General features: G+C 37.3%; 1 protein-coding gene across 3 annotated transcripts in view; it reads left to right on the forward strand.

The window, feature by feature from the left end:
• Positions 1-23,875, forward strand: part of NLK (nemo like kinase) — a 158,776-nt gene that overhangs the window by 112,491 nt on the left and 22,410 nt on the right. For all 3 annotated transcript variants that reach the window (XR_001888532.1, XR_001888531.1, XM_017888902.1), the window contains exons 4-7: positions 5,798-5,904; positions 8,184-8,269; positions 13,089-13,298; positions 16,987-17,088. Coding sequence is in view for 1 of the 3 variants with exons in the window: in XM_017888902.1 (XP_017744391.1) it covers positions 5,798-5,904; positions 8,184-8,269; positions 13,089-13,298; positions 16,987-17,088 (505 nt within the window). In the remaining 2 variants the exon portion in view is untranslated. The remainder of the gene's footprint in view (positions 1-5,797; positions 5,905-8,183; positions 8,270-13,088; positions 13,299-16,986; positions 17,089-23,875) is intronic.

The raw sequence follows: 23,875 nt of genomic DNA on the forward strand, positions 1-23,875 counted from the left end.
ACCATTTGACCCAGCGATCCCATTACTGGTTATATACCCAAAGGATTATAAATCATGCTGTTATAAAGGCATATGCACACATATGTTTATTGTGGCACTATTCACAATAGCAAAAGACTTGGAACCAACCCAAATGTCCATCAGTGATAGACTGGGTTAAGAAAATGTGGCACATATACACCACGGAATACTATGCAGCCATAAAAAAGGATGAGTTCATGTCCTTTGCAGGGAGATGGATGAAACTGGAAAGCATCATTCTCAGCAAACTATCACAAGGACAGAAAACCAAACAGCATATTCTCACTCATAGGTGGGAATTGAACAGTGAGAACACTTGCACACAGGGCAGGGAACATCACACACCAGGGCCTGTCAGGGGGTGGGGGGTTGGGGGTGGGATAGCATTAGAAGAAATACCTAGTGTAAATGACGATTTTGATAGGTGCAGCAAACCAACATGGCTCATGTATATGTAACCTGCACATTGTGCACATGTACCCTAGAACTTAAAATATTTTTTAAAAAAGTATATAATACCAGTTTTATTTTAAATATACATGCATGTACTCATGCACATTATTTTCATCAAAATGTTATAGTTCACCCAAAGAGGTAGAATTCTGGATATTTTTAATATTCTTGCTTTTTTTATATATTTTATATTTTCTACAATGAAGTTTAAGAAAACTATTATGGAAATTTTCAAAATATATAAAATATATACAAAATATGCAAAATATATACAAAATATAAGAGGTAGTAGTATGTAAGTATATAACTTATGTACCTCTTGCTCAGCTTTAACAATATTTAATCATTTTGCCAATCTCATTTCCTCTTTTCCTTTTTATTGAGGGGAAGGGAAAGGAGGGCTGGAGTATTTTAAAGTAGATAACCAAACATCACATTATCCCACCTATAAATACTTAAATGTGAATTTCTAACAGGTAAGTATCTTGAAAACAACCATTATGCCATTATCACACCTAATAAAATTAGCTAATTCCTTAATATCTGTTCTCTGATTGCCTCAAGAGTCACTTTTTGAATAAGGATCTAAACAAAGTTCACATGTATGTGTGGTTATTATGTCTCTTGAGTCTCTTATCCCAAACATTTCTGCCTGCCCTTCACCCCATAACACACATTTTTTTTTTGTGGCAGTGGGAGGGAGATGGTCATTGATTTGTTAGATAATTTTTTCCTGAAGAGTGGTCCACATTGTGTGTTTAGCAGATTGCTTCTTCTTAATGTCTTGTTTTTTAATTCCACATATTTCTAGTTAACTGGTCATTAGAGCTAGATGATTGATTACATTCAAATTAAGTTTTTTGGGACATGAATACTTGTAGACAATGGTGTGCATATCACAAACATAATATTCTTGTTCCACATTAAATTATGCTAAGATTGAGTGGTGGATTGAAGTGATGTCAGTCTCACACTCATCCTTTTCAAGTGATTTTACCAGCCATTGATGGTGCCTAGCTCCAGAGATTGCAAAACTGTGATTTTTTTTTCTAATTCTATAATTGTTTCTGCATTTATTAGTTGAAATTATTCTATAAAGAACACAATGAACATTTAGTATATTTTGTGATAGTTGTGGGGGGTTTTGTTTGTTTTTGAGACAGGGTCTCACTCTGTTACCCAGGCTGGAGTGCAGTGGCAAGATCAGGGCTCACTGCAACCCCTGCCTCCCGGGCTCAAGTGATCCTCCCACCTCAGCCTCCTGAGTAGCGGGGACTACAGGCACCAGCCACAACACTCATCTATTTCTTAAAAAAAAAATTTTTTTTAAGACAAAGTCTTGCTCTGTCATCCAGGCTGGAGTACAGTGGCACGATCTCAGCTCACCGCAACCTCTGCCTCCTGTGTTAAAGTGGTTCTCCTGCCTCAGCCTCCAAGTAACTGGGACTATAGGTACCCACCACCACATCAAGCTAGTTTTTGTATTTTTAGTGGAGACAGGGTTTCACCATGTTGGCCAGGCTGGTCTCAAACTCCTGACCTCAGATGATCCACTTGCCTCAGCCTCCCAAAGTGCTAGGATTACAGGTGTGAGCCACCGCACCTGACCTATTTCTTAAATTTTTTATAGAGATGGGATTTCTCCATGTTGCCCAGGCTGGTCTCGAGCTCCTGGGCTCAAGCAGTCCACCCTCCTGGGCTTGCCAAAGTGCTGGGGTTACAGGCATGAGCCACACACCTGGCCTACTTTATTAGAGTTTTTAAAAATGTTACTTTAAAAAAAGAATAAGAAAAGAAGATAAATCCAAAATTGCATAGAACCATTGAAGCAATTTTAGACATGATCAGATCTAAAAACTTCACTACTATGTAACCGTAGGCAGATTGTCTTCTGTTAATGTCAGTTTCTTTATCTAAATTTAGGGGTACCACTACATACTTTGTAGAGTAACTGTGAAAATTAGATGAGATTATATATTTAAAATACTAAGTAGAGTACCTAGTACCTAGCAGGTACTCAATATACCTTAATTCATCAAATATTTATAGGGACCTACTATGTGCAGACACTATTCTAAGAGTTTGGGATAGATTTGTGAACAAAACAGACAAAAACACTTGCCTTTATGGTGCAGGCTTGGCAATACAGACAGAATAAACATAAGGAAATTATAGGATAATAACTACTAAGGGAAGAAGAAAAAGTAAAGCTGTGCAAGGGGACAGCAAGTAGACAGGGAGTACAGGTTGTTACACAAACCCAGATGGTCTAGCCTATTACACATCTAAGCTGTATGGTATAACCTATTGATCCTAGGCTACAAACCTGTACAAGTGTACAACATGTTACCATACTGAATACTGTAGGCAGTTTTAACACAATAGTAAGTATTTATATATCTAAACATACCTGAACATAGAAAAGGTACAGTAAAAATATGATATAAAAGATAAAAATGGTACACCTGTATAGGGCACTTAACAAGAATGGAGCTTGCAGGACTGGAAATTGCTCTGGGTGTGTCAGTGAGTGGTTAGTGAATCTGAAAGCCTAAAACATTACTGTGCATTACTATAGACTTTATAAACTCTGTGCTCTTAAGCTACACTAAGTTTATTTTTTTCCTCCTCCCCCTCCTAAGTTTCTTTCTTTAATGTTTCTTTAATATAAATTAACCCTAGCTTACTGTAACTTTTTTACTTTCTAAACTTTTTAATTTTGTTAAATATTTTACTCTTTTGTATTAACACTTAGCTTAAAACACAGGGACATTATACAGCTATATAAAATATTTTTTTCTTTTATTTGTTTATTTTTCTCACTCTGTTGCCTAGGCTGAATTGCAGTGGTGCAGTCATGGCTCACTGCAACCTTGACCTCCCAGGGTCAGGTAATCCTTCCACATCAATGTCCTCAGTAACTGCTGGGACTACAGGCACAAGCCACCACACCTGGCTGAATTTTTTGTAGAGTTGAGGTCTGAGTTGCTTTTTCACTTTTTAAAATAAGACACAAACATACACATTAGCCTAAGCCTGCACAGGGTTAGTCACCAAGACACCCCTAGGCAATACAATAGGAATTTTCAGCACCGTTACAATCTATGGGACCACCTTTATACATGTAGTCCTTCATCAACCAAACATCATTATATGACGCCTGACTGTAGTGTCAGAGTGGTTGATGTAGGCCTCATTTGAAAGATAAAATTGGAGCAAAACCACAAAGGACGTGAAAGAGTTAACCAAATAAATGTCAGGAAGTACAGTCCATGAAGAGGGAATAGCTAAGGCCTAAGATTGGAGTGTGTCTAGCATGTTCAGAGAATATCCAGGAAGAAAACAATAGAAGAGGTCAGAGAAGTAAGAAGGCCAAATGATTTATGGCCTGTGAGACCATTTTAAGGACTGGCTTTTGCTCTTAAATGAAATGGAAAGCTTTTGCAGAAAAGTGACATAATTTGGCCTTCATCCTACAAGATCATTCTGTGAAATGCATCCAGTTTTGGATGAATTGATGGATGGAAAGAGCAATAGATAGATGTGTGACAAAGCAATTATAGCAAAATATGCAGTGTAGATTCTAGGTGGTAAGTGTGTATATGGATCATCTCTGTGTAATTTTGTGTGTGTTTGAAAATTTTTTAAGAAAATAGTTTGAATAAAACTATTAAAACTGTAACCCTGATGTCATTATTTAACTCTTCATCATTTTATAGAATAATTTTAACATGTCACTGAAAACTGTCCTATAAGTGAATCCTACATGCCAAATATCATTTTCTCATTAACTTTCATTACGAAGTAGAATATATTTCTTTGGAAAGAATCTGGATGATAAAACCTAAGATTAAAATATCTTAGAATGTCTAATAAAGCCTTAAAAATTATATTTTCTATATAATAAAGTAAATTTCAGTATATAGGCAAAATAAAAAATATAATAGTAAAAAAGATTTATCCTGGCTGCTGTGTTTTAGAAATATAGCAGTCTTGGGCCAGAGTAGTAGCAGTGGATATAAGAAGTGGCGTTAATTCTGGCTAAATTTTGAAGGATTTTCTGAAAATTGGAGGTATGGTGAAAGAGAAAGGGGGAGTCAAGGATAACTCCCTGATGTGGTTTGTGGTGCGAGCAACTAAGAAGGATTTGGACAGTTTTGGACTTGTTAGTTTGAAATGTCAATTAGGTATCCAGGGGAAATAATAGGCAGTTTGATATACAAGTCTGCACTTAAGGAAAGAAGATTAACTAGAGAGAGAAATTTGGGAGTCATCAGCATGGATATTATTTAAAGACATGGGACTGGATCCAAGTATCCATGAGTATGGATAGGGAAGAGGACTGAGGACCAGCAGCCATGGGGCATTTCAACGTACAGTGGTTGAAGAAAAAAGGAGACTAAAGCAATTTGGAAAAAATGTCTCGAGGAGGAGGGAGCTTTCAATTGCTTTTGTCAAAGGCTGTTATCATTTCTCCTCCCTGTTCCCAAGTTATCCCCTTTCCTACTTGTTTTTGCTAAAACATTAAATTAGAAATTGCCTTAAGAAAACTTAATACTTAAATTATAAGATTTACCATACTTTTGCTTCTCTAATGTATCTAACACTCATGTGCTTCACAAGAGTCTTGGATTCCATATCTCCATGGCTCTCCAGGCTCCAGCCTTTAATCATCTGCCATGTGTCCATTGAGCAAAACCCTAGACATACAACAGAGTACAACGTATAGGAAGCTTGAAATCTACTGGTGGTAGTGGGGAGGGGTGTTTCATAAATACATACAAAGTTAAATAATAAAAGAACTAAATTACTAAGATTGTGGAGAGACTTAACTAATTACTTTACATGTGTTTAAGAATACCATATTTTATAATGAAACAAGCCACGACCCTTGGATAGGTCGTGATCTTTTCCACTGGTGTCATGGTGGCCTAAGATGAGACCACCAATCCCCATTTGTTTGGATTCAAAGGACATTCCTGTAACATGTCTAAGTAGAACTCAAGACTGTTTGGTCGTCATACTTTTCCTGGCCTGGCTGTTATTTAAAATGTTTACCTTTGGTTTTGTCTTTTATAATGCTGATTATAAGGAAATCATTTGGTCGTTTACTTCTGCTGACTTTTAAACATGTAAGTTCTTTTGATTTTAGTAGTGTTTTATCTTGTGAGGGCTGGAATTCTCACGTATGTCATGCTGTCTAGAAGCTTTCTTTGCCCACTTTTCCAGCCTTGAGAATGGAAGTTATTTTTTGGATCTGGTCACCACTTTGAGGGGGTAGGGGACTGAATTCGTTGAACTCTCCTTAACTTAAAACTTCAAGATATGTTGTCACAGAATTGATGCAGAGTGACCTACATAAAATTATCGTCTCTCCTCAACCACTCAGCTCAGATCATGTCAAAGTTTTTCTTTATCAGATTTTGCGAGGTAAGATTTCTTTATGAAGAAAAAGGTGCTGTCACACTGTAAATGAAATGTTTTGCTTCTCATTTAGACTTTAATCTGACCTTCCAAGGTTTTCTTCTTCTCTAAAGACTTTTTTCTTTTGACAAAGCATATTTTATAATTTCTATATTTAATGTTAATGAAGAAGCTTTTTAGGGTTGCCAAATATTTCTTGTTTTCAGTAATGAAAGAGAAAGCCCTGTCAAATTCATTAGGCAGTTGAGTGGGCTAATCTAGGTGAATAAGCAGGATGGTTTGTCACAAGTTCACAAAACAGCCTTTAGTTTTCAACGGAATAGGAATATGTGTCATCAGACGACTCAGGTGAAAAGTGACTATATCCCCTATAGATGACGTCCATCCTGCAAGCCAACAGTAGGTGGGCCTGTCTGAATATTGGCTGGCATACCTGAAGCCAACTCCAGAGAAACAGAATGACCCTTAAAACCAAAGTAGATTGGGAAGACCAATAAACAGAGCCAGCTAAATAACTCTAGACTGGCTCATTAAAGAGCACGTACTTGACTGAGAAAGGATTTGGGCCAACATTATTGACACTTCTTCTGGCCATCAAGTATGTCCATGAGAATTTTGCCATTACAAGTAGAGAATTGCTTAAACCTAAAACAGCTTTCTTACCTAGTAAGTAAAATACTTCCCCCCACACCCGCCCCAGAATTCATAGAAGAGATTCTTTATAGCGATTGAAAAATAAATGCCAAAAGGATGAAAATACATAAGCTTTTTTTTTTTTTTTCCAGACAGAGTGTCACTCTGTTGCCCAGGCTGGAGTGCAGTGGCACGATCTCGGCTCACTGCAAGCTTTGCCTCCCAGGTTCACACCATTCTCCTGCCTCAGCCTCCCAAGTAGCTGGGACTACAGACGCCTGCCACCATGCCCAGCTAATTTTTTTGTATTTTCAGTAGAGACAGGGTTTCACCGTATTAGCCAGGTTCGTCTTGATCTTCTGACCTCGTGATCCGCCTGCCTTGGCTTCCCAAAGTGCTGGGATTACAGACGTGAGCTACTGTGCCTGGCCACATAAGCAATATTAAAACTAAAAAGCTCACCTCCAAGCCAGGTGATTCATGCGTGTAATCACAGCACTTTGGGATGCTGAGGCAGGCAGATCATTTGAGGTCAGAAATTCAAGACCAGCCTGGCCAACATGGCAAAACTACACTCTACTCTAAACAAATACAAAACTTAGCCGGGCATGGTGGCGCTTGCCTGTAGTCTCAGCTACTTGGGAGGCTGAGGCAGGAGAATCGAGTGAACCTGGGAGATGGAGGCTGCAGTGAGCCGAGATCGTGTCACTGCACTCCAGCATGAGCGACACAGTGAGACTCCATCTCAAAAAAACTAAAAATGTTCACCTCCAATAGATTTGTTCATATTCTGTGGTAGGAGAAAATGGGGAAGATATTGGCTCTTTTGTACTTGTGAAAATGTGATTTGCTACATTTTATCCAAAAAAGACTCAACCCATTAGCCGGATATGGTGATACATGCCCATAGTTCCCACTTCTCAGGAGCCTGAGGTGGGAGCATGGCTTGAGCCAGGAAAGTTGAGGTTTCAGTGAGCTGTGATCATACCACCGCACTCCTGCCTAGGTTACAGAGTAAGACCCTGTCTCAAATTAAAAAAAAAAAAAGAAAAGGAAAAACGCACACAAAAAGGACTCAACGTTGAGGCTGGGACCTTTAGCAGTACTGAATGAAGGCACTGGTCTTCTAAGATGTCAGAAATATTTTTAAAGTGGTTCATTACCCTCTTGATTCTGAGTGGTAAAGAATACTACTGACAATGCGGGCAAGTTCCTGAATTTGGTCTTATCAGTGAAACACCTGTCCTGGGAAAGGCTCCATGTGGGTTAATGGAAACTGTTTTGTTGGAGAAGGCTCCGAGTTGCAGGTTAAGAGTATCAATAACAGCAGTCCAGTAGCCACACTGACTAGCAATCTAAGGTTATTACTATGGTCTTAACTCGAGTGCCTAAGAAGCTTATCTGTATTTAAACCTACATAATTGTTGAAATTATAGACATTATCTCTAGACTTTGCAAACCTTTGGTGACATTTTATTTTACTGTAGCAAAATTAGGATATTTTGAGGTGAGACTAGCTTTTAATAATGTTCATTATGCAGTTATTTAGGGATCAATTTTAAATCCTCTACTGTTTTCTTCCAAGGTTTTAAAAAATTTTGGTTGAGTAAAAGGAATTAAATATCTGCAGTTAAATCTGTTTGTTATTTCAGGTTTGAAATATCTACATTCAGCTGGCATTTTACATCGAGACATTAAGCCAGGGAATCTCCTTGTGAACAGCAACTGTGTTCTAAAGGTAGCTTTTCAGTTTATTTAAATACCTGGGGAAAAAAAGAACGTCAAGGCAGGTTAAAGAACACATATTTTTGTGAAAGAAATAAGTTCATTTCCATTACTTTACCAAAAGTTAACCCAGTTTTCTCCATATCACTACTCATAGCCATAGTAATAATTTGTAGTCCTGCCTCATGTTCTTTTCATGATATTTTGCCTATGTTTTAGAAACACTGAAATTGGAATTACAGTGTACCTAGAAAGAAGAATAGAGAAGGTGACTCCTTTACAGATTGTTCCATTATTAAAAGAAGCGCATATCAGAAGAAATATTAGAACAGCAAGCATCTGTTTATATAAGAGAATGAAGTGTGACTTCCAGGAAGACCATCTACATTTTTACACAGCTAATATTTCTATATGCTGTTTGACCAAGGTAGCAAAGTCAGAAGTAGAAACATATTTAAAAGTGATAGTGCTGGCCAGACACGGTGGCTCATACCTTATAATTCCAGCATTTTGGGAGGCTGAGGCGGGCAGATTGCTTAAGCCCGGCAGTTCAAGACCAGCCTGGGCAAACAAAACCCCATCTCAATAAAAAATACAAAAATTAGCAAAAATTAGCCAGGTATGGTTGTGCATGCCTATAGTCCCAGCTACTCAGAAGGCTGAGACAGGAGGATCGCCTGAGCCCAGAGCATCAAGGCTGCAGTGAATTGTGATCGCACCACCGCACTCCAGCCTAGGTGACAGAGTGAGACTCTGTCTCCAAAAAAAAAAAAAGAAGTGAAAATGCCAAACCAGAAAAGGGTAATAGGCACCTATTCAATGTATTTCCATAATGTATAGTAGCCAATTCTTAATTATTCCTCTGAAGAGGAATTGGTTACAGAATTATATTTAGTAGTTCCAAAATTTCAAGTCATCAGTTTCAGTTTTACTTCTCTTCCCTAGTACAGCCATTGTCTTTCATTTAAAAAGGGGCTTGCAAATAGCAAAGTCCACATATTTGTATTTCCCTACCTCTAATACAGATGTGTATTGGCAGAACTCTTGAATAAGAGAGAGGTCCACTATGTTTTTCCTCATAATAGTAATTGGAAATAAGGGCCTTTAACTGCTATATTTGAGAAGAAAATAAGTTTTAAAATGTTACCCACTTTAAAATAATCAAGACTATCATTATTACTTAGGTTGCTGGCAGTTAAACTAAGTAATAAAACCAAATGTATAAATAAAATTCATTTTTTATTTTAAATGATATCTCTGAACTGTAGGTCAGTTCTCTTGAAAAGCTGGTGGATGATACTGCTTATGAATGAAAGTTCTCCCTTCGTTATAGCCTTGAAGAGCCCTCACCCTTATTTTAGCTCTAGAAAGACGAAAACCTATGTTTCATATTTTCCCTAAAAATAGCTGATGTTGTAATTCAGTCTTTTGTTTCCACAGAGAAGTTAATTGCCCCCCAAAATCTAAAGTATTCCCTTCTATAGTTATTGAGTTTTTCCTGCCACCCTTTCACTTTTTAAAGAGAACTTGCAACTTATCCCCAATAATCGTTTTTATTTAAAAAAAAATTTTAAAACCTATTAGAAATTTTTTTGTCCTATTCATACGTAATCAATCTTATGACCGTTTAAGCCAATTTCTTCTTCTTTTGATTTTTGATTGGAAAACTTCACACCGGATTTTGTGCAGGACCTGTCATATTTGATGCCATTAACTGCTTGAAGTTCATTTTCCAAATTGTCTGTTATGGTTTTATAACGTCGGACTGTATGAATGGGCAACTAAAGGAAAATGCCATTCATGAATACACAACACACAAATCAGAACAAACAAATTTTGCTCCACTCCTTTGACTCATCTTATGGGCCTGCTTTTAAAAAGCCAGAATAGAGTGCTAGACTGCAGACACCAGTTCTTTCTTCTCAAACATACAAATTCATTGAAGATCATTATAACAAAATCGTTTTTAAAAATCGGTATCCTTCCATATTGTGAATGTGTTTTGTTTCCTATTCAGCACAAGATGGAGAATTTTGCTGGAATTTTTTTAGTTATGTGATCATGTTAGCTTCCTATTTTGGACTCAGGTTGTCTTCCAGATAAGTTGCTAAAAATGACAAATCATACTGATATTTTTAATAAGAGATTTGCTTTATAACAGAAGTCATTTTTTGTTGGATGGGTGGGTGGTTGGTTTTTTTCATATACAAGAAAAAATTGTGTTCTTTCCTTTTGTTGGTTTAGTTTTTTAAAATACCCTCAAGAGTCATGGCCAAGTAATGGAGTTTTAAAAATATTATATGTTATTTTGGCCGGGCGCAGTGGCTCACCCCTGTAATCCCAACACTGGAAGGCTGAGGTGGGCGGATTACTTGAGGCCAGGAATTTGAGACAAGCCTGGCCAACATGGCAAAAACCTGTCTCTACTAAAAATATAAAAATTAGCCAGGCGTGGTGGCACGTGCCTCTAGTCCCAACTGCTCGGGAGGCTGAGGCACGAGAATCGTTTGAACCTGAGAGGCAGAGGTTGCAGTGAGCCGAGATCGTGTCAGTGCACTTCAGTCTGGATGACAGAGTGAGACTGTCCCCAAAAAATATATATATATGTTATTTGAACATGTTTGATGAACTTAGGCTTTTGTTGTTATGTTATATGGTTTGTCTGTATAGTATGGAAAATTTTCCTGCATTCTTAAGTTGTTAAGATGGTGGCTTCATACTGACTTATTCCTACATACACATCTGAATTCATTTGATGTAACCAGACAGTAGATTCAAATCAGAAAGAGGGGATTGCCAAAAATTGGGGAGTAAATTTTGTTTTCTTTAGAACGGAGTTTTCAGATTTTCTTTTTAAGCTGCCAGAACTCTTTTTCAAATAAAATCTTATATAGGGACTTCAATTTAGAAAACAGATTTAAAATCGTATTTTATCACTTGCAATATTGTGACTTGTAAAGTTAATCAGTGAGAACACTGGAGTTTAGATGGCCATTACTATCTGATCTCATCCTCAGTGCTCCTAGTTGTTGTGTTTTGATTGCCCCATATCAAGAAAATTTTAATTCCTAAAGATAAGCAGTAGTTGCTGGTGGTGGCACTGCTGCTGTTTATTAATAGCTCACCTTGTAACCCTCAGCATACTTTCCAGTTGAGCAGAAATAGCAAGAAAAGGTTTATTTTTAAGTTTGTATAGAAGTTAACCAGTCTTTATTACTTATTACTGTATCTCCAGATTCTAACATACCAGCTGTAATATAACAAGTACTAACTTAAATATTTATGGCATGAAGAAATGAACCCAGTAGCATTAGTATTCTACAGTATACTACGTCTTAACGTATTTATACATTTGAGTGTGAATTTGTATTTTAAATAGATAAGTATATGTGAAGTTTGGATATAATATTTATGGAATGCCTAAAGTCAGAACTAGATTCCACTGGAGTCAGTTTGAAACCCATTGCTTTAAAGAAATTTATATATATTTCATAAAGATGACAGGCAGTCTCCACTAAGAAGCCTTCAAGATACACCCCTTTGTCTTATGATATCTTTGTCTATAAACTAGTCTTGAAAGTAGTTGGTTTTGTCAGGGTTTTTAAATTTTTTTTAAAGATAGGGTCTCAATCTCACTCTGTCTCCTAGGCTGGAGTGTGGTGGCACAGTAATAGCTCACTGTAGTCTCAAACTCCTGGGCTCATGCAGTCCTCCCACCTCAGCCTCCAGAATAGCCGGGACTACAAGTGCACACCACCACGCCCAGCTTTTTTTTTTTTTTAATTGTTTTGTAGAGTTGAGATCTTGCTATATTGTCCAGCCTGGTCTTAAACTCCTGATCTCTCAAGCAGTCTTCTCACCTCAGCCTCCCAATCCCTGGGATTATAGGCATAAGCCACTGTGCCTGGCCAACAGTTGGTCTCTAAATCAAACCTAGAAGTATGCATTTGGCCAGGTGCAGTAGCTCACACCTGTAATCCCAGCACTTTTGGGAGGCCGAGGCAAGCAGATTGCTTGAACCCAGGAGTTCAGGACCAGCCTGGACAACATGGCAAAACCTCATCCCTACCAAAAAAAAAAAAAAAAAAAAAAACAAAAATTAGCCGGGCGTGGTAGCACGCACCTGTAGTCCCAGCTACTCAGGAGGCTGAGGTGGGAGGAGCCTCAGATTGATCATGCCACTGCACTGCAGCCAGTGAGACAGAGTGAGACCCTGTCTAAAAATAAATAAAGTCGTTTATGTTCACCTAGTTTTTTTGCTTTGATTATCAACTGAAAACAGACATGTTTTATTAATAAAGATGAGAAGAATATTTTAAGAAAATGATGTAAGTTTGAGACTTTGTTCCTCTCTAACCAAATAAAACCAGATTGTATATTGACATAAATATACTATACCTGTATCATTAAAAGTGTTTCAGAGTGGCTGGGTGCGGTGGCTCACGCCTGTAATCCCAGCACTTTGGGAGACCAAGGCAGGTGGATCACCTGAGATCAAGAGTTTGAGACCAGCCTGGCCAATATGGTTAAACCCCTTCTCTACTAAATATACAAAAATAAAAAAAAAAAATAAATAGCCCAGGCGTGGGTGGTGGGCACCTGTGTCCCAGCTATTTGGGAGGCTGATGGGGGGCAGGAGATCCCTTGAACCCGGGAAGCGGAGGTTGCAGTGAGCTGAGATTGTGCCACTGCACTCCAGCCTGGGTGACAGAGTGAGACTCCGTCTCAAAAAAAAAGTTTCAAAGTTCAGTGCCCTATCAAGGTTTTGATGTTTTGTTTTACTCTTTCATTTGTATTTGCTTGACAATGTTTTGACTGCCTTTTCTATTTAGATTTGTGATTTTGGATTGGCCAGAGTGGAAGAATTAGATGAATCCCGTCATATGACTCAGGAAGTTGTTACTCAGTATTATCGGGCTCCGGAAATCCTGATGGGCAGCCGTCATTACAGCAATGCTATTGACATCTGGTCTGTGGGATGTATCTTTGCAGAACTACTAGGACGAAGAATATTGTTTCAGGCACAGAGTCCCATTCAGCAGGTATGATTTCAATTTAGGTTTTAGTTTTAATTCTATTACAGATTTGAAGGAAAAATCCATCCTGCACATGTGTCTTGGGCTTATTCATTATACTGTCTAATTTGCTTTTGGGAAATTCAGGTTCACTTAAAATTCAGAAAGTTATAAAGTTGAAGATTACAAAGAGATTCATTTTGTAACTTATGAGCCTTTAGAGTGTGTATTGACTTTATTTATTTATTATAATTATTATTTTATTTATTTATTTTTTTTGAGACGGAGTTTTGCTCTTGTTGCCCAGGCTGGAGTGCAATGTTGCCATCTTGGCTCACTGCAACCTCCGCCTGCCAGGGTCAAGTGATTCTCCTGCCTCAGCCTCCCAAGTAGCTGAGATTACAGGTGCACTCCACCACACCTGGCTAGTTTTTGTATTTTTAGTAGAGACAGGGTTTTGCCGTGTTGGCCAGGCTGGTCTCGAACTCCTGACCTCAGGTGATCCACCTGCCTCAGCCTCCCAAAGTGCTGGGATTACAAGCATGAGCCACCGCACCCAGCCTGTTGACATTATTATATGCACTGATGCATAGCCGCAAGCTGTGCTGTGACAATTTGCACAGGCATAATCTTCAGTTGTTAGAAGGCCTCTTTTCCTTCTAAGTGAATGGCTCTGACTTGAAAATGTATTCGTGACTTAATGTGCTTACACTTTGTGCTTAGAATGTAAATTTTTGTGTTGATTTCTTGAAATCTGAACATTTAGGAAAATTTCTAACCTTTATTATTGTACTAAAATATCTAAATATGGCAGAGAACATCAGGAGATGATTAAAATATAATCTCAGAGAATCCTTTGGAAGCTATTCATGTTACTTTAATTGTCTTTAAAGGTAATTATTCACTACTACACATATTTTCTTGGGATAATTACTAGGTATTTTTTATTAATTCACTTGCATGAAAATAATGTAGTAACCATGAGCTCAGGCTGTGAAATCAGATTGGTGGGTTCAAATCCCAGCTACACCACTTATGTTAAATCTTGGGTAAGTTACTTAACCTCTCTCTTCCTTTTTTTTTCTTCTTTTGTTTTTTTTTTTGTTTTGTTTTGTTTTTTTTTTTGCCCCTAAAACTGTTCTGAGGATTGTTGTACAATGAAGCAGGAAAGCTGAAAATGGGGCCTGGCACATAGTAAGCACTCTGTAAATGTTTGCAATTACGATGGTGGTAGTGTGCCAGGACGCTGGGGATACAGCAGTAAATAAGACAGTGTCATTCTTAACCTTTGTGAAACTTTCACATGAGACAAAAATAAGTATGCAAATAAATATGATCCCAAGTAATGGAAGTTCCATAAAGAAAAATGTAGCCAGGTTAGGGATAGAGAATGGTGGCAGAGCAGAGCAGGCACTAAAGGATTCTCTGAGGAGGTAACATTTCACCCACATAAAATGAGGCAGCAAGATGCTGAAGACGTTCCAAGAAGAGGGACAACCACCATAACAAAGCCCCCTGAGGCAGGAACAAGCATGGCATGTTGGAGGGGTGGCATGTGATGGAAGACGCTGTAGGAGATGAGATCAGAAAGTGAGAAAGAACCTGGCCATGATGACATGATAAGGCCTTAGGATTTTATTCCAAGTGTGATAGAAAACGTAAATGAAGGTTTTGACCAAAGGAATACTAAGATTTGATTAATGACATTGTAAAAGATCACACTGACTACTGTGTCTTTGTAAATAATTCATGCACTTGACCAGACAGAATTATTTCTTTTATGCTTTTCTACAAAGAATTTTACCTAATAGGTTAGAAACTATATCTGCTTTTATCAACATTTAAATTTTCTATGCTATACATTCAAACTGTCTTTTTTTAATTTTACATCTTAAAATTGATTCTGGTGTTAAAAAATTATGTACATATAATATGTAATCTGATGTTGGGTACTATTGACAATATTCAATTTTCAATTTCTTTAGAAAGTAAAGTTTAACAGACTTAACCTGTAAGACTCTCATATCTGGACATAAGCTGTCATAAAATGAATGTGACTACTACCTTGCATACAGAAAAGCTTAAGTAAAAAATAATAAGGAGGTATTCAAATCCTATATATGGAACAAGAATCTTGAATTGCTGCTGCAAAAAATATGTGAGGGAAAGTGTGAAGCAACTGGACTGGAGTTCAGATATCTCATTTGCTAGAGAAATATATAGATCTTCAGTTTGGCAGTCTGACATAGCCACTGCAGGAGAATTCATGTCTGTCTAATTGTTGATATGTGCTGGGGTGAGAAATGAAGATCTAAAATAGAAAAGGCTCTAACTTCTAATGGAAGTCATTATTTCCTGTTGTATTTTCTCTGTATCTTTGAGATTTAATTACCCAATACTAGCAGACATCATAAAAGTGTTTCTCATCTGTGCATCTGACCCATTTTAGACAACTTTCTGAATGTTTCAATTTGTTTTTAGAAGCTAGTCATTTCCTTCTGCCTTTAGTGTGGTTATTAGAGATCCAAAAGTATCACCTACACACTTTTCCCAAAAAGCTTTGTATAGAGATCTTTATTTCTGTGGAAAGCAAGCTTCTCAAGTATCTCCATTAACCTGTAGGGTGGTGATGCTGATGGCTACCCCATGGTTTAGATAAATAGTGCTTTATATTCGGCAAGCCCAGAACCAGGAAAAGAAGTGTTCTCTAGGTAAGAATTTCCCATCCTGGAGGAATCCAAATGAAATGTTACTGATAATTAGTTATGAAGTTAGAACAATTGTGACACTACAGAAAATTGGTAAGATAGTTTGCTACCCAAAGACTTGTTTGCAAGAAGACTGTTTTATTGGTCTCTTTTATTGTGTCCAGCTAACTAAATGTGGTCTTATGCAGTGTCATATTTTCTAAGTGTCACAGTTTTCTGCCAGTGTAAGAGATTTCTAGCATGACTAGAATGTAAAGGATGTATACTGGCCCAAGCATGGAGAGCTTAGCTTTCATTTCAGGTGTGAATGTTTTCAGGATTTATGAAATCACAGGTGTCCAATTTGTGGATTAGCTCCTTGGTGAGCCTGCATTCATTTGAAGCATCAGAATCCATTCATTAACTGTTTGGAAAGTATAGTCATTAGCCATCAATAGAAGAGGAGTTCAACTCCGCAAAGATCTTAGGTGCTATGGTATCAAGAAAACAGGACAGACAGATACAGACTCCCAAATTGCTCTAGTCTTAGAATGTCATACTTATCAAAACATATTTCTGTATTTCTCTCATATAAATAGGAACTTTTATATAAATAAATAGGAACTTTAAAATAATAGATAAATAGGAATGGGATATATAGCGTAATCCATACTTATATTATAAATAATTAGTATAAATAGGAATAGGATAAGAGGAATCCTTTAAAATAATACATAGGGAATAATAAATAACAGGAATTATAACAGGATTATTTATTTTAAATATTAGGAATAATAAATTAACAGGAATATATTTAAATTCCTTTATGTGAGGAATTTATTATAAATTCCTAGAAGTCTTTTTTAATAGGCCAGAAAGTGAAAGTAGGGGCTCCTGTCAGTTAATCTAGAGCTTGTCTTAAGGTTTTTTTCCCCAAATTTGGTCCACATCTCTAAGACTATGATTTAAGAGTAATGAAAAGTTATTTCCATGAGATTGCTATCTATCTGTATTTTATTTCCTTATAGTTGGATTTGATCACGGATCTGTTGGGCACACCATCACTGGAAGCAATGAGGACAGCTTGTGAAGGCGCTAAGGCACATATACTCAGGGGTCCTCATAAACAGGTGAGAGGAGGGGGGAATATTTTCTGGTAACTGTTGGGGCAAGATTTCCCTTCCAATAGAATAATCTATTAAGGATTTTAAGCAAATGTATTATTTGTAGGGTTTTTTTTTTTTTAACATCATGGTCCTAAGTAAGAAAATGTTCAATATTTGTGAAACTAAATAAAATCTCATTCCTAATGTCGTAGGAGAAAGTGCGTATTTTTGTAGCTCCTTTGCTAATAAATTACCCTTGGTTTTATGTCTCCTGATTTATTGGTGTCTATGGGAAAAATTACTGGAGTTGGAGCTTTGACCTCAGTGCCATAACCTACTACATGTATATCAAGATGTCCTTTCCAAATACTGAGCCAAAATACCTGGTATTTCTTATTCCAGCCAGGAATGTGAGGCTGTTGCTATTGCATTCTCGCCACTGACACAGAATCAGGTGTGAATGTTGTTAGAAAAGAAGTATGAAGATAGATTGCCAGATTTGCATTCAATATTACTTACAACTAGCCAAGTCACTGCTGAGAAAGACAAGATGGTTTTTTATCTCCACCTGTTGATTTAGCAGCAGTTTTTACAAGCACTTCCTAATCTCCTTTGGACAGAACAGCCTAATGATGTGAAGAGTGAGTAAGGGGAATACTTTTCCTAGGAGCAACAATTAAAACAGAACAGATAAGACTTGAATAGGATGACCCAGCAACAAATTTTCCTGAGTTTTGCTTTCTTTGGAATTGGACATTTAGATTATCTGATTGCTGGTACCAAATGAGAGTGAATTTGACACTCCTCCTCTCAAACTGTCAGCCAGACATTTACAAAGGGAAGACCTCACCTTCCCTTTGTGGTTCTGTCTTTGTAATTCTAGTGTGACTCCAGAGCTTTTGTTGTCACAGGCATAAAGGGCAACGAGGTAAAGTGTGTTCTCTTCTAAAACCAGCCCAGGCTAGTAAATAGAGATGCATGCTTGTGTGTTAAACAGCCCCCTGATGGTTACATCTTTCTTTAGTATTTGGTTTAGAACTAGAAAATAATGAGGCCCAACACCCTTAGAAGAGCACAGTAAGTCTTAACCTAGAGAAAAGTTCTATATTATAGAAGGAACTAACAAGATCTATTATGTTCCATTTATTGGCCAGCATCAGGGACATTAAACTAATTTACTAATGCCTCTTGGTAAATGTGTCCTTAGAAGTAGCAAAATAATTGTCCTCTTTCACTGACTTCATTAATTAGTAAATCTTGCCTGGTTCAAGGTAAACAATAATGAAAAGTGAAGACAATCAGACGCCCTTATGCTACCCTTCTGTCTCTAGAGGAGTTTTAACTGTTATTAATGGTTACTAGTTAATTAATCATCTGTGTCAAAGAGTTGCTAAACAGCAGCCTGAAGAACAAGATTTCCTGAGGAGTTTCCTGTCTGCTGTCTAGATAGAACGGCTGGAAAATGTAACTTACTGCACCAAAAGTCACTGTGCACTGTTCTGAGCATTCCTGGCAATTGAGTACTTTTTCTGTGAAAATTTTAAAAATCTGTTAGTTGTAAAAACCTAAGGCTTTCCATGAAATAAAAAAAGAGTAAATATATTATTCTGTAAAACAAAAGAAGAGGAAAGGAAAATCCAAAGTTCCACTATTATTTAACTAGTTAAATAGGTTGAGATGTCTAAACAAATCACTTCTTAGATATTTTGCTATTAATTGGCCTCTTAACAGTAATCCCTTTGCTTATCACTGAGTTTAGTGATGACCTTAAGGGAGTACTGTGGTAGAAGTTAGGGGCAGCCCTTTCCAGTCTTGGTGTCGGAATATTTTGATTTTGAAGAGAAGACTGATAGAGTGAAAACTAGTTAGGAGGCCATTTCTGTTTAAAGGCTAGATGCATTTTACAGAGACTTTAAATTCTTTAAATGGCTTTTATCCACTGCTAGAAGTGGTCTCCTTAGGCAGATGTTCATGGCCTTTTAGCACTAACCCAGCTAGATGTGTATAAAGTTATACCAACCATATATAATTGAATGTAAAAGAACCTAGCATATTGCCTGCTTCTACTTTTCCTTCAGTATGGAAATTGAGTTTTTGATCTATGTTTGCTAGTCGATCTTTATCATCACTGCTCTTAAGAGATGTCAACAGGTTCTTGAAGTGCTTTACTTAAGCCACCAATCAGATTCTACCTTTTCACTTCCCACTCCCTGCCCACTCACCAACCACATGATGCATATCCTATGCGCCTCTTGTTGGCCTATTAACAGCTGCTTGAAGGTATCGCCATTCATGTTATAGCTATTTACAGCTGAGATTGGAAGACACCTACACACAAATATATTTGGTATATAGACACCTGGATTTTTTTTTTTTTTTTTACTTTAAAAGATTAATTTGGTCTTTGGAATATGCAATATAGCTTATGTTTCTGTACCTCATGACTTTTCTGCGAAATGTATAGGGTTTAGCTTAGTGCTCTGTGCAGATTATGTACTCAGTTTATAATCTCTGGACTGTAGTGATTAAGAGCGTAGTGTCAGCCGGGCACGGTGGCTCACGCCTGTAATCCCAGCACTTTGGGAGGCGGTGGCGGAGGCGGGTGGATCACGAGGTCAGGTGATCAAGACCATCCTGGCTAATGTGGTGAAACACCATCTCTACTAAAAAAAGTACTAAAAAAAAAATTCGCCAGGCATGGTGGCAGGTGCCTGTAATCCCAGCTACTCAGGAGGCTGAGGTAGGATAATGGCACGAACCCAGGAGGTGGAGCTTGCAGTGAGCCGAGATCATGCCACTGCACTCCAGCCTGGGCAACAGAGCGAGACTCCGTCTCAAAAAAAATAAAATAAAATAAAAAAGAGTGTAGTGTCAATCTCAGTTTCACCATGTTGCACGTTTTGAATGGTGAACTGGGAATAGTACAGTACAGTTTTCAGACAGATTGAGTATGAATCCTGGCTTTACTAGTACCTCCCTTTGTGACTTAGGCAGATTATTTAACCTCTGCGTATATCAGTTAATTCATCTGTAAAATGGTGATTAAAAATGATTTTACCTCATTAAATTGTTATAATGAGAAAAGAGCTAATGCATGTAAGGAGAGCATAGAATAGTGCCTGGCACATACTAAACATTTAATAAATATTAACCATTAAAGTTATTATTCCAAAATAGCAGATGAAGCTTGTGACTTTTAAAAAAGTATACATTATGATCAAGTGGGGTTTATCCCAGTAATGCAAGGATCGTTCACCTACAGAAAATCTATTAATATTTTAAAACAGAAAATCTATTATTTTATAATATCTTAAAAGAGAAAAATCATGTTTATCTCAATTGATGTAGAAAAGGCATTTGATAAGGTTCGGTCTTTTTTATGCCTTAATATAAAGGATCTTTATGAAAATCTATAGAAAAATTTGGGGTGAATTTCTTTTAAGCGTACAAACAATACAGATGAAGTATATAACACTTTACATGAAATAAAAATGTGTGCACACACAGCCTCTGGCTTTTGGAAAAGACTCCTAGTAATCCTCAGTGATGCTGCTTAGGCCAATTGGAGGTCTTCATTTGGGAGTCTAACTGGGGCAAATTCTATCTCACTGTATTTATTTTAAATTACTTAATATAGGAATATTAGATTGATGGTGTTTAAACTCATGAAGAATACTTCTAAAATTCAGTACAAGTTTTGAGTTTGGACTGAGAAAACTAAGCTTCTTTCAAGTAGTTTTCATTTAAGTAATTACTCAAAGTTAGACATAAATTATCATTTTTGTTCATAATTTCTAAGAATAATTAGAACTTTGCTATGTACTGAACACTTCTTATATACTAGCTCATTAAATTCTCACAATAACACTATAATGTACCATTACTATTCCTTTTTACAGATGGGAAATGGAAGATTAACTGAAGTTAAATAACATGCTTAATGTCATAAGCCAGATCTTAAAATTAGGTTTCCTTAACTCCAAAATCTATGTTCTTAGCTAGTATACACTGCCTGGCACTTATGTCTTCACAGCAGATTTATTAAAATTTCATTTGTATATATGCATGTAATCTGTGAGAACATATAAAATAAAAATTTTGCAGCAAGTTAATTATCTGCAACTACCACCCCAATCCCAGTCTCGTCTGGATTAACTTGAGAATATCTTTCTGGACATATATTCACATATTTATATTCATTTATTTACATATATTTGTGTAAATAGAATATGAGACTTTTAAAAACATACAAATACAATGGACCCTTAAGCAATGCAGGGGCTGAGGTGCCAACTCCATCCTCCTAACCCCCTGCCTACAGTTGAAAATCCATGTATAAGTTAATTAACACATTTTGTCTGTTTATATGTATTATATACTGTATTCTTAAAGTAAGCCAGAGAAAATAAAATGTTAAGAAAAATCATAAGGAAGAGAAAATAAATTGTTTGTTTGTAAGTGGATCATCATAAAGGTCTTTATCCTCATTGTCTTCATATTGAGTAGGCTAAGAAGGAAGAGAAAGGAGGGATTGCAGAGGCAAAAGTGGTGGAGGAGGTGGAAGGAGAGGCAGGCACACTCAATATAACTTTTATTGAAAAAAATTCACATATAAGTGGTCCCATGCAATTCAGACCTGTGTTGTTCAAGGATCAACTGTATACATATACAGAAGGAGAACCTAATTGACTGTCATCTTAAAGTCACAGATTAATGTGTCAAATTAATGTGTTTGTGTTGGTTGGTTAATATAAGTGCTTCTATGTGGCATATTTAGTCAAGACTCTTTCCAGTGAAACTTAGTTTAAACTGGCTTAAGCGAAAAAGGGAATTCTTAAAGGCTCATAACTGAAAAATCTTGAGCACAGCTGACTTCAGGCCCTGTTGGAATTCAGGTTGTGAGATGATCTTCCCTGCCAGGAATCTGACTCTCCTCTGCTCTGTTTTCCTGTATTTTGACTTCATTTTCAAACAGGCTTTCCCCATGTGTTTGCAAAGGTGGAGCTAGCAGTCCAGGCCTACATTCTATTACCATAACAATCCTTCTGGAAAGAGCTTCCCAAATAGCTCCAGAAAAAAATCTTTGAAAGACTTTTTATTAGGAATGTGTTTGGCTATAAGTAGTAGAAAATTATAGTGGTTTAAGAAATAAGAGTACACTTTTTCCTTATATCAAGAGGTTTCCTCCATAGTCTGGAACTGATAGAGTAGCTCACTTGTGTCAAGGATCCAGCTTTTTTATTTTCTGCCCTGCCATCTTTAGAATGTTGCCTGCATACTATATGGTGACCGGTTACCATATAACTGTAGCTTATCCAGAAATCCCGTCGATATTCAAAGCAAGAAAATGGAGGAAAGAAGGTGCATTAGCAGTATCTGTTCCCTTAATCAGGAAAGTAAAAGCTTTCCTAGAAGCCTGCTTAACAAACTCCTGCTCATATGTCATCGTCCAGAACTGTGTCATATGTGGCCTCCTAGCTGCAAAACAGGCTAAAGTGAGTATTTAGCTTTTCTATTCTATATAATAAACTCAGATAAGGAAAAGAGGGTTGAGGGTATATATTGGGTTAGCCATCCCATTGTCTGTCCTTTGTCTGTTTCAGACCATGTGTCCATCCTGGAGCCAGTCATGGTGCTCAGGGAGGAGGATATCATTTGATTGGCCAGGCCTGGGTCAGGTGCCCATCCTTAGGAGTTGGGAGATTGCAATCAAGCCTAATCAAACCACTTGGTTTGGGAGTGAAAGGGGGTGGTTCCCTAGAGGTCAGGGAATGCTGGGCAGAATAAAACACTGTGATGTTTCAAGTTTATTTATCTTTTCTACAACTCAAAATCTTGAATGAAGGGAAGTATAGCTGCCACAGCCCATGTATCTATTAAAGAAGATAGTTCTTCAACTGACCTGTTGATAGGATTGAAAAGTCTATTGTCTGCTCTTAGTCCTTTTGTTCTTCTCTTATAATAAGGTTTAGGTCTTCAGTTTTCCTCAGTTTGTTCCCACCTAATTGTGTCAGAAATAGATAACAATATTTTTGCTCAAGTGAAGATAGTCCTGTCTCCTGACAGGAACCATATCTTACATTTAGCAGACTAAGGATCTTAGAGAGTTCATTCAGTTCAAACTTATTTTATAGGTGGGGGTTTATGTCACCCCAGAGTGCTTACTATTCTGTACTCACTGTGCATGCTCACTTAATGTTACTGACTGATCATCGCAGCTTCTTTGCTGCCAACTAAGGTCTAAAACTTATATGTAGTTGGATGAAAACTAATAGGAACGTCTGCTCGGGACACTTGCACAGTCCAGCTGACTCTGCTGTAGCAACCAGCATGCTACAGTTGGCTTATGATGACTGTGGCATATTGTTTAGGGCCACTCACCCAAGTCCAGAAGCTCATCTTTGCTTCATTTAATTAATCAGTCATTAATAGAGCACTCTTTATGCCCCTTCCTGTCCTCATGATTCAGCACTGGTACCCACTTACTCCCACATTGCTAAGTTACTTATAAACTTGCAGAACAAACAGAAAATGCAGCATTTTATTTTAAAGGAGGAAATTTAACATGGGTAAATGTTAGAAGAATTGGCAAAAATATTTCCAAATGAGATGTTTAGGGCATATATTTTTTTTTTTCTTTTGAGACAGGGTCTTGCTCTGTCACCCAGACTAGAGTACATAGCTCATTGCAGCCTCAACTTTCCAGGCTCAAGCAATCTTCACACCTCAGCCTCTCGAATAACTGGGACTACAAGCACATGCCACCCTGCCTAACCTTTTTTATTTTATTTTATTTTATTTTATATTTTAT

Source organism: Rhinopithecus bieti, unplaced genomic scaffold (assembly GCF_001698545.2).
Source record: "Rhinopithecus bieti isolate Rb0 unplaced genomic scaffold, ASM169854v2 scaffold_18477, whole genome shotgun sequence".
Taxonomy (NCBI): domain Eukaryota; kingdom Metazoa; phylum Chordata; class Mammalia; order Primates; family Cercopithecidae; genus Rhinopithecus; species Rhinopithecus bieti.